General features: G+C 42.4%; 1 protein-coding gene across 1 annotated transcript; it reads right to left on the reverse strand.

Moving 5' to 3' along the window:
* Window positions 1-1917: 1917 nt before the first annotated feature.
* ky (kyphoscoliosis peptidase) lies at window positions 1918-10629 on the reverse strand. Its single transcript, XM_072676875.1, is given in 11 exon segments — window positions 1918-3280; window positions 5635-5825; window positions 5969-6160; window positions 7658-7775; window positions 9008-9122; window positions 9994-10092; window positions 10094-10165; window positions 10167-10277; window positions 10279-10437; window positions 10439-10599; window positions 10602-10629. Coding segments are annotated over 11 exon segments (2604 nt in total). The 3' UTR covers window positions 1918-1922.
* Between the last annotated feature and the right edge of the window lie 457 nt (window positions 10630-11086).

Raw genomic sequence — 11086 nt, forward strand, 5'->3', positions numbered from 1 at the left:
CGCACTCTTGGTCCCGATCCAAACACACACACACACACCATTTCTCGTTTTTATGTAAAGGCAATCAGATCTGACATCCCCTCGTGTACGTCCGTGTACACGTGCCAAACAATTCCCTAGACATTATTACACAGTATCAGCACCTCACACACCGATCCAAAACACTTCTCCACTTGCAGATACAACACCCTGCATTACTGTCACCTTATATCAGCAGCACTTCACCTCTCCCCAGAGGCAGCACCCAGCATACACACACATAGCAGGCCTCTGTTTCCTCCTCAGTGGGCAGGGATCTGTGGTCCAAGCTCATTTCGAGGCCCGATTTGTTTTGACTGCAGCATGTGAAAATACCCTGTTCTATGTGTCCCCGCTGGCTTTCTACAGTAGACCTCAGTGCCAGTCGGATACCAGGCCTCATTCCAGACTTGCATTTTTTATTCCAGATACATCCGCACGGAAAAGTCCGGACTGATCTTGTTAATGTTCTTGTGTTGCTTTTCTTTAAAAGTGTCATATTATGCATTTATGGACACATAGATATATGTGACTGTTTGGGAGGAAAAAATACCTAGAAGCAGATTTTCCTTTTATGGCGGGCTTGTGGAAAGGAAAATGATGAGCTCTACTTTTATTGGCTGAGTTGTGTCACTGTCCCGGCTCACAGTAGCTGTGTAGCCTAGCCTAACCTGCCACTGTAACAAGATATTAACTGTGACTGAAATGGATCCTTACTTCCTCATTAGTATGGCACTATTTAGGCTACTAAGTAGCCCCAAAATCACAAATGAATTCGGACACTTCCTCAATATGCATCAGTAAACAAACATGGGAGTGGCTGACCCGTGTTTAAAGCTCCACACCCATATGAACTGAATTCTGAATTAAAGTTAGTAGAGACATTGAGATCTTCATGGAATGCATTTTGGTCCACATTCAGCTGCCGTAGTGGGCTACGATGTTTATTAGGAATTAAGAGGGCTTTGTGGGACACTTTACGATGTCTGCAAAAGGGCCGGCATACTCCTTAGTGCCATAACATAAATACATAAATAGGGATCCATTTCAGTCTTGACTATAATAACCTTTCTTATTAGTCCTAGCAGGTATATGTGTCCAATGAACGTGGTGTGCAGTTAGCTAGCTAAAGAGATTGCAGCCAGGTAGCTGGGTTAACATTTAGTCTAACAGCGGCTCACTTTTCCTTTTCCCTGTGACGCTCATGTAGCAGGCGCCCATTATTTACAACTTTATTATTTAATATTTATAGCAATGACAGGATAGATTAATAAATGTTGCCTTTTAGGCTACCTTTAACACATTTTGAGTACCGGAATTTCACTGTAAGAGGGCCAGTTTGACATCATTGGGCTTAGGTCAAATGTGTATTGGAAATAGTGTGTTACTAAAAAATGAAACAACATGCTTATTTTAATTCAGTAATATGTCATGCAATTCCCATTTCCCCGCCTGTGATTTGTGTATTCCAGACTTTCCCCTGTAAAGTCCAAATCTTAAGGGCCAATTTGTCTGTGCATCTAAAAGCTCTGACAGCCGCAAAGTACATGTTCAACACAAAAGATAGATACAAATTTAAAATGTTCATGTTAGAGGTCACTGTATTTAAGAAGTGCTCTGTTGATAAGTGCTCTATCACTACTTCACAATACACGATCAGTGAGATACAAGAGAAAACACTTAGAAATATATATTCAGTGCTAAACAAGACAGTATGTTCAACACAAAAGCTTTCTTTGAGTGTTATTTTGTCCATTAAGCTCTCTATGCACTCTCTCTAGATGACTTAAACGCTCTCTCTTTGGCTGAATCCCAAAGGGCCCTTTGCTCCCTATGTAGTGCACTATGTTGTTAATGAAATACTAGATTCTACTCTGAAATGCACTACAAGTCTGTCTCCTTTATCAGGGCTCGCTCTCCGGATTGAGGACGTCGAAGGTCATGAGAACAGCCATGTCGCTGGACTCTGAGGTAGCAGTGGTCAGTTTGATTTGCCTGATGCTTCCTGTGTAGACCTCGCCCTCCCACACCCTGCTCTTATTCATCTTTAGCTCCACTCGCTCCTCTGCCAGCACACTTACTCGCCGCGCTGCTGGTACCCGCACTCGGAAACACGTCCAGCTCCTTGGGGCCAGCAGGCCGGACCGTGGCTCCAGCAGCACGCACCCTTTCCCCCACGCCGAATACACACACGGGAAGGGATCTCCACATCTTTCGCAGGTGCTCCGCAGAACGTAGTCACACAGTGGGGAGTATTCCTGCTGAGGTGGCACGCGTCCATACAAGCCCAGGCGATACACCCCAGCACTGGGTGCGGAAACGCTAATGGTCACCTTGCTGTCCGTGAACGTGAGCAGGACATACCGTGAGAGTGGGAAGAGGGCCTCTTTGAGGCCCTGCTTAGAAGTGGCTTGGTTCTTCTGACTCATGTCTGTGCTGAGGACTGCATGTATCTGCAGCTCCAGTGAGGTGCGATGAAGGGTGATATTGCAGCGCCCCTGAGGTGCGTTTACTAACGCCCCTGGGTGACTGAAGTGGGACAGTCCAGCTGCCTCTGTGCGCGTGCCCGGGCCACACCATGGGCCAAGGTCAGGGGGGTACAACTGATCAAGATTGGCTCCTTGACCCCTACAGTGCAGCAGGAAGTTTCCAGCATTTTGAAAGGACCCGCTTCCATCATTGTAATCCCGCACGAACACGGAGAGGCGGTAGAAGCCTTTGTAGGGGCACAGCACGTGGCACACAAGCCGTTCTGCTGCTATTTGCAATGCTAGACATCGCTTGGCCAAAGCAGGATCAAGCAAGTGGTGTGTGAGCTCACAAACCACCATCAGTGGTCGAGCGGTATGCAGAACTACTTCACACTCTCCTCCCTCACCCACTACCAGAGGCTCTTCATTTGGCAGGCTACAACCTTTCACCCCCAGCGCCCTTGCCCCAGCCATTAAACCCCAGCTCATGTAGGGGTTAGCAGGCAGTGGCTGACTCTGCCGGATGGCTGGACACTCCAGCTCCAGAGTGCAGACCCAGTGCAGTGCCCCAGAATCGCCCTCTGCCCGAGCAAACAGCTTCAGCTCGTAGTCTCCTGGGTCCGGGGGCAGCAGGCGCAGACTCATTCCTTGACGGGTCACTGACAGCAGGCCACAGGAGCTGTCAACCTCCCTCTGGCCTGGAACTCCTGTCTGGACGTCCCGCTGCCTCAGTTCGTAGGCAAAGGTCACCGGTCTGGATGAGGTCATGGACACAGTTGCTTCCCCCTCTTCTATGAAAAAACATTAAGATTAAGAAATGTTATGATACATTAACACGTGTCCCACCATCAGGTTGAGTGCCCAAACTTTTACCTGTGGAGTCGTTAAGGAAGTTGCTGATTTCACTTTTAACGTTGCCATTTCCATGTTTGTGTGTTTGTATCCGTCTGCTGCAGAGCTGTCTGCAGAGGGTATTCCCTTGCTCCAGTTCAGGAAATCTCAGTAACAATAACACACTGGCCCTCTTTCCCCCGAGACGCCCTAATCTTTTAAGCACACAATAACTTCATAAACAGTGAATAAGAATAAGTTATTTTGGGCCTCTCAGATGTGTTATTCTTGAGCCATGGAGCATGAGCTAAAGACAGGAGCCAAATATTACCTCACTCTATAGTCAATGTGTCTGTGTGCCTGGGACTGTGCATTTTTCATGAATCCATGCAACTGCAAGGATTTAGACTCGCTTTGTGGGTACACATAACATTTGTGTTAACCATTCTGTAGCTCAGGGGTGCCCAATCTTACCTACAAAGAGGCTGAGTGGTAGCAGGTTTTTGCTTGGTTAGAATTAAAACCTGCAGTCACACCATCTCTTTGTGAATATGACTGCACAAACCTGCTCTAGCCCATCATCAGCAGTCAGAAACTTTACGCAGTAAAGCAGGGGTGGCAAAGTAAGGGGTAGAATTTCGTATTTACCTGACAACGGCTCGACCTGGCTATTAGCCGATAAGTTAAATTAGGTGTGCTTGTGCAGAAATATTATCAAACTGAGCAGGAATCTGTTGCTCCAGGACTGGAATTCCCCACCCTTTTTTGTATAGTGGACTGCTAGCAGTAACACCACTGCAGCTGATAAATCCGTACCAATTGCATACCACCATGTTTAGTGTGTAGCTGCATTGCAAGTGTGTGTCACTGTGTTAAGAATGGTCCACCACCCAAATAATGCACATGACTTGCAGTCCTGTGGTCAGAACCTAACCAATGATGGGAATATATGGTATGGTATAGCTTAGCAGATAACACCACTGCCTGACTGGGGGTAGATTTTCTACCTGGCACATCACACTACACCAGTAAGAGTCTTAGGACAAGACCAGGCATGCACTGGAAGTTAGACATTTGAAGTTTTCCTAGCGGGACAGTTTTTCCCAATCCTGCAATAATATAACAGTGTCATGGCCAGGTGTGACCTGTTCCCTCATTATTACATGAAGAATTAAGGAGATAAAAAGGTCTGTTGATTCCACGTGTATAATTTGCTGGTGTGTTTACTGGTGGTGTGACTTCTGCTAGAACTGGTAGGATAAAGCTATACTTTCTGCTCAGATTCAGTCAAATGCTGCAAAACGGAGAGGATGGTGCTTCACAGTACAGATGGTTAATGATCCAAAACATACTGTGAAAGCAACCCAAGAGCTTCCTAATGCAAAGAAATGGAATGGTCTTTAATGGTCAGGTCAGTCAGCTGACCTCAGCCCAATTGAGTGGGGTTTTCACTTACTGACGACAAAACTGAAGGCCGAAAGACCCACAAACAAGCAGAAACTGAAAGCAGCTGCAGTAGCGGCCAGGCAAAGCAACTCAAGTTAGGAAACGCAGCATTTAGTGATGTCCATGGGTTCTAGACTTCAGGCAGTCTTTGTCTGCGAAGGATTTGTATCCAAGTATTAAAATACACCTAATATTTTTTTTAATGGGAGGGCAAACGTTTTGTGCCATCATAAAAAACAATTTCCATAAATGAACAGTATGGACAGGGGAACAAATAGCATCTTTTGAAAATAAAAACATTTCCATACACCATATAGGCAAAAGTATTAGGACACCTGCTCTTTAAACATTCTGAATGTTCTTCAGAGGCATCAGTTCATCCTGTTTTTGGCAGAGAGACTGTCTCTACTGTCCCAGGAAGGCTTTCTACCAGATTTTGGAGCATTCAGGGACAAGTGCATTAGTAAGGTCAGGATGTTGGGTGATCACCACCCCACCTCATCCCAAACTCATCCCAAAAGTGTGGGGTGGAGCACCATCATTCCAGGTGGCAATAGGTTTGTGTGTATCTGCTCAATTTGCAGTACTTCTCTACAGGAACTAGACAAGCTGTGTCAAGTAGTGTCATCAATGGGTGCAACTTAAAGTAGCTGAATGCATTCATTAGTAGGGATGTCCACAACATTCAGACATATAGTGTACTACATTAACTATGTATTTTTTTAAAAATTTTAAGTTTTTTCCATAATATTGCCTTAAGACATCTTTAGACAGCGTATCTACATATGAGCCCTGGACCTCGTAAAGTGTCTAGTAAGAATATTGAGTTCAAAGTAGGTGTCTCTAATATACAGTGTGGATGTGTTACCTGTGGTTATTTTGTATTGTGTTGGTTGCAGAAGGGTTAATCCCTGAGTGTAGAATGCTGAGGTCTTTAGGGGTCTTAGCTCAAACGTCTCCATTGAGATCGGAGTATCCAGCAGTTGCCAGTGCTGTTCATCGGGGAAGTGAGAGTTGATAAATTCATTCGGATCCGTCAGGAAGTAGAAATCATCAAACCTAAGACATAGATATGCCATGAAGTTATTTTCCAACACGTTACATCTGCATACCCCAAACAATACCTCAACATATGAAAAAATACAGGCAATTTTAAAGTGAAACTTCAGTGTGACTAACACTAATGCTGCCAGGATTCTAACCTCTTGACAAACGTTTTGGTTTCCATGTTGACTGTGCCAGCCCCCCAACAGGCATCCAGCAGCCCCCACTGCCCCTTCACCCACACCGCGTTCCAACTGTGGTCTGAGCGCCCTTGTGCCAACTTGCGTCCAGGCGAGTGTCCAATGCCCTTGCTATAGCCACTCACTTCCTCACACTGAACACCAACCTCCCTATAGAGCAGAGGGAGGAAACTCAGATCAGATCATCAGCCACAACTACAAAAAAGTAACATATACAGTGGCATGCAAAAGTTTATGCCCCCCTGGTCAAAAATTCGGTTTATGAGGATAGTAAAATAAATTATTATTTTCAACATTTGCAGTAAGATTTTTGTTTTGTACCATTTAGAATGAAAGAGCACCATGCAAACGTTTGGGCAGCCAAAAAGATTTGAGCAGTCAAATAACTTTTTCCAAGATCTCATTAGCCAAGCATCAAATCATAGCCATTAGCAGTCTAGGTCTCTGAAAATCAAAATAATTGGTGCCCACAAAGCAGGAGAAGGCTATAAGAAGATGGTGTTTTCAGGTAGCCGATATCAGTGTTATCAGACTGAGCAAACTCCAGATTGGTGGTGCACTGTTTTACTGTGCAGTGATGTCTGCACAAATATCACTTTAATGGAAAACATTTTTTTCAATCAAATTTCATCGACGGATCACCAAAACAAGCCGGATACATTTTGGAAACAAGTCATGTGGTCTGATGAAGTCAAAATACAAACATACTTTTGATTCAATGAGGTGCATAATTTTATTAAAAGAACACCTCTCCAACTGTTAAATATAGGAATAGATAGATGCCTCAAGCCTGTGTTGCAGCCAGTGGCAAAGGAAACATTTGACTGGTATTAAACATCACAACATCTGTAAAAAAATAAAAAATAAAAAGCGGAAGATAAAAAAAATGGTTTCAACAGCAGTAAAGATCCTAAACACACCTCAAAGTCCACAGTGGACAACTTTAAATGGCACAGGCTGAAGGTTTTGCCATGGCCCTCACAGTCCCCTGATCTAAACATATCATCAAAAATCTCAAAGAGCATTAAAACTTTATTAGAGCAGTGCATGCAAAATGGCCAGAGAAACTCAAAGAACTACAAGCCTTAATTAAAGATGAACTGAAAGCTGGCTACAAAAAGTGTCTAAAAACTAAGGGGGTAAAGGAGTACTAACCATGCAGGGTGCGCAAACTTTCATTTCTGGCTTTTTTTCCTTTTTCGTTATCTTGAAACTGTAAAATATGGAAATAAAAAGTAATCTTGCTTATAATTTTTTTCTTCTTATAATCTTATAATAATCTTTAATGTCATCTTTAACGCCGTGCCTATCATTTTCTTGCTTAGCTATTCACAGAAATGGAAAATTTTGACCAAGCGTGCTCACTCGCTTTTGCATGCCAATGTACATAAATGCAAGTTAGAAAACTAAAGCAAGTGATTTAATACTGGATGACAATGCCTACCATCCGCGGGGCACAAGTGGTCACTGAATGATTTACTGAGTATGAAACCTACTATAAACCATATTATATTACTCTCTCCGTGGAGCTGAAGCTGAAGCCCTGTGCCACAAAACACCAAATGAGTCCACAGAAGCAATTGTCTCTAGGACTTGTGTGTATTGCATGTTTGGTTGTTTGTTTTTGTTTAAATTTGTGTGGGATACCTGCACATCTCTAGGCAGATGCTGGAAAACCCACTGCATACTCCTCGTCCCTGCTTGATGACTTCTTCAGGGGTGCAGAGTTTTGGAGAAAGGCCCAAGTAACCATCCAAATCATACTCTGCAGATATAAACAAATGCATTAGTATTCTGTGTAGATTTGCTTGCTACAAACTTGTGGGCTTACTACACTGTATGTGTTAACAGAAAATGTAACAGCTTCAATAAACAAGTATTGCCATAATCTACAGTCATGTGAAAATGTTAGGATACCCCATGAAAACCTTTTTTAATATATTTAAACAAATGGACATTTGATCTTTACTATAATATAGGTGATTTAACTAAACACATAAACTTAAGAAATGTCTTTCAAAAATCTTTTGTAAAATGTAATTAATAACTAAAAAAATATGGCACGCCCACATTTATTACTACTTTAAATATTAGAATCAGGTGCAGCACGTCAGCTGCAGATGATTAGAACTTCATTAGAGGGGATTTTGAAGGAGCCTGTCTTATTAAACCCTCAGATATTTAGTTTGGTTCCTCTTGAATGGTAAAATGAGTGTCATTACCATGGTAAGATCCAAAGAGCTTTCTAAGGCCTTCAGAAAGAAGGTTGTAGATGCAGGTCTGGGAAGGGATTTAAAAATATCTCAGAACAGTTAGAAATCAGCTGTTTCACTGTCTGCTAAATATGTTAAGTGCAACAACTGTCAGGCCTTCCTACCAAGTTCAGTCCAAGAGCAGACCCCAAAATGCTTAAAGAAGTCTCCAGCAATCCCAAAATGTCACTATTAGGATCTACAGGTAGCTCTTGACATAACTGAGGTACAAAGTACAGCGTCTACTATTAGAAAGAGACAACACATACTGTAATGGGAGGTGCTGTCAAACAAAAATTAGAGCAAGTTTTTCAGAGAGCACCTAGACCAAGACCAGGACATCTGGAACAATGTCTAACTGAAGTTATTTCAGCCAGTGTTAATGGGGGGGGGGGGGGGGGGGGGGGGGTACCAGCCATTAGGGCATAGGGCGTCCTATTCATTTTACAAATGAGTTTGAGTTTTATGTGTTTATTTTACCTCCATCTTTCAATTTTGTTCAAATACATAAATATATATTTAAAAGGCTTTAATAAAGACTTTTAAAATATTATTTTTTTAAATAATTTTTCACATGACTACATGCCATAATATCACATATTTTTATTAGTGTATATGTTACCATATTGGATGGCATAGTAAACTGGCATTATGTACAAAACTATATGTACAAGTTGTAACATTTGTTTAGTTAGGCAGTCCTGTTGGTTCAAATTCACATATGTAATCGTGTGTGTATGCTCACCAATATTATGGCAGAGCCAGACCCATATGGCCCTGAGTTTCTCCAGCTCATTTCTGGCCCCCTGTGTGATTGCACGAGCAATGCTTTGAGCTGAGAACACTCCCTGTTCCTTCAGCTGAAACATACACATATGGTCCATAAACATTATATAATAATATATTTTTCTGTACAGAAAAAAAAAAAAAACTATTTATAGCTATCAAACCAGATCAATTTTGAATGATATGTGGAAATGTTTTGCTACCTCGTTTATATTAATTATATAGTGATGCCACAGAAGAACTGCATTTGGTTCCATAAAGCACTGTCTTTGTATAAAACAACCTTTACTTGAAGTGAAGTTCTTTACAGTCATACATCTCTTTTACAGACATGTTTCTTTATGGAAAAAGTGGTTCTGCTATGGCATCTCTCAAATAACCATTTGAAGCACCTTTTCTTAAAGAGTGTGTTATGTAAATTCCTAATGGCCTATGTTTATTATTCATTTTTTTAATCCTAATGCAAAAACTATTGTAAATTGTTTGGCACTTGTTTGGTTATGTATATCATGTGGAACCCCACAGGACTCGATTTTTAGGGCCCTGTGAAACTGATCTGATATGTTAAATATCACAACAAGGTAGCTTTAAGAGTGGAGAACCTAGGTGTGGGCTTATTTACAGAACCTAAAAATTGTTAAAAACCTGGATGAACTATGTTCGTTTTTTAATTCTAATGCAAAAAACTATTCTTTTATCGCTGATTGTTTTTTGCATATCTTGAGTCCCACAGGGCTTTTTAGGGCCCTAGAATATGTTGTACTGTAATGTTAACTAATGAGTTATATATATTATTTTCTGGATATTCCTTATTCTGAGTGTTTATATATATATATATATATATAATATATATATATATATATAATATATATATATATATATATAATATATAATATATATATATATACATGTGTGTGTGTGTGTGTGTGTGTGTGTGTGTTTCACCTCTCTCCCTGCACTAATTGCGAGTGTGTCCACTTTGTGGAAGACCCCAGTGCTGCTGAACAGCTGTCTTCTTGGCTTCCTCTGAGAGGAGGAGCTTATGAGGCAGACAGGCTTTCCTGGGCTGCCTGCCAGGATCAGTGGGTGAGAGAGGTTTCACCGGCTCTTCTCGGGCCGCTCGTCACACTGCTCCTCTTCCTCACACTCACACACTTTGCTGCACTCTCTGCAGACAGCTGCCGCTTCGTGCTTGGCCGTTGCTCTTCACACTGCAGGCTTTCCCATTTTTTCAAACACAGTCTTGTGTAGAAACACTGAATCAGCAGGGCGTGGCTTGGAAGGACCTCGCCCCAATAATGCTGTTGCTCCTCCCTCTTTCTCGGTTGTCATGTAGGCTTTAACTGTACTTTTGTCCTCTTGCGGTTGTCTGTCCTTGTGTGTAGGTTTTCTTATCCATCTCTGGGGTCTCCTTGTTTGGGCTGTCATTTGGGTCTTCAGGTCTCATTGTGAGACTTCCAGGCTCCTGTAGTTGGTTGCCAGGATGATGCTTCTCCTCTGTGATTGGCTGTCGATTGGGTTGGGTGTGGCACGATGAGCAGGTGAGGGGGAGGAGAACTTCTGAACCATGACGTCAGTCATCTTGCTGGTTCCATGTAGACAAATGCACAAACACAAAGCTTCTCAATGCAGGAACGCTAGAGGTAATTGCTCATCTTGGTAAAAACGTTCTTAGCATGCTCACTGATCCAGTGTTCTTCAGAAACATGCATATAAACACAATCACACAGATGATTAGGTTGAAGTAGTCTGAAAATCTTACCTTTGAAAAGACTCCTTGTCCCCAGGATAGTCTGCAGGTATGATAGCCTCAATTGGCCAAACATTACGGAAAGCTTTCTAGGACACATGAGACGAACAGAGCATTCGAAAGAGGATGTTTGTTCTCTGTTGTGGGGGTCTGTCTATATAACTATTCTCTGACTGGCCGTATCCGCCCTTCGGAGGGGGATAACAGCCTAAAAATATATTTGGAATCAACCAGACAACCAATCAGCTAAAGAGGGGGCTGGGGGCAGATGCTGGAATGGAGGGTGAC

Source organism: Salminus brasiliensis, chromosome 4, assembly GCF_030463535.1.
Source record: "Salminus brasiliensis chromosome 4, fSalBra1.hap2, whole genome shotgun sequence".
Lineage (NCBI taxonomy): Eukaryota > Metazoa > Chordata > Actinopteri > Characiformes > Bryconidae > Salminus > Salminus brasiliensis.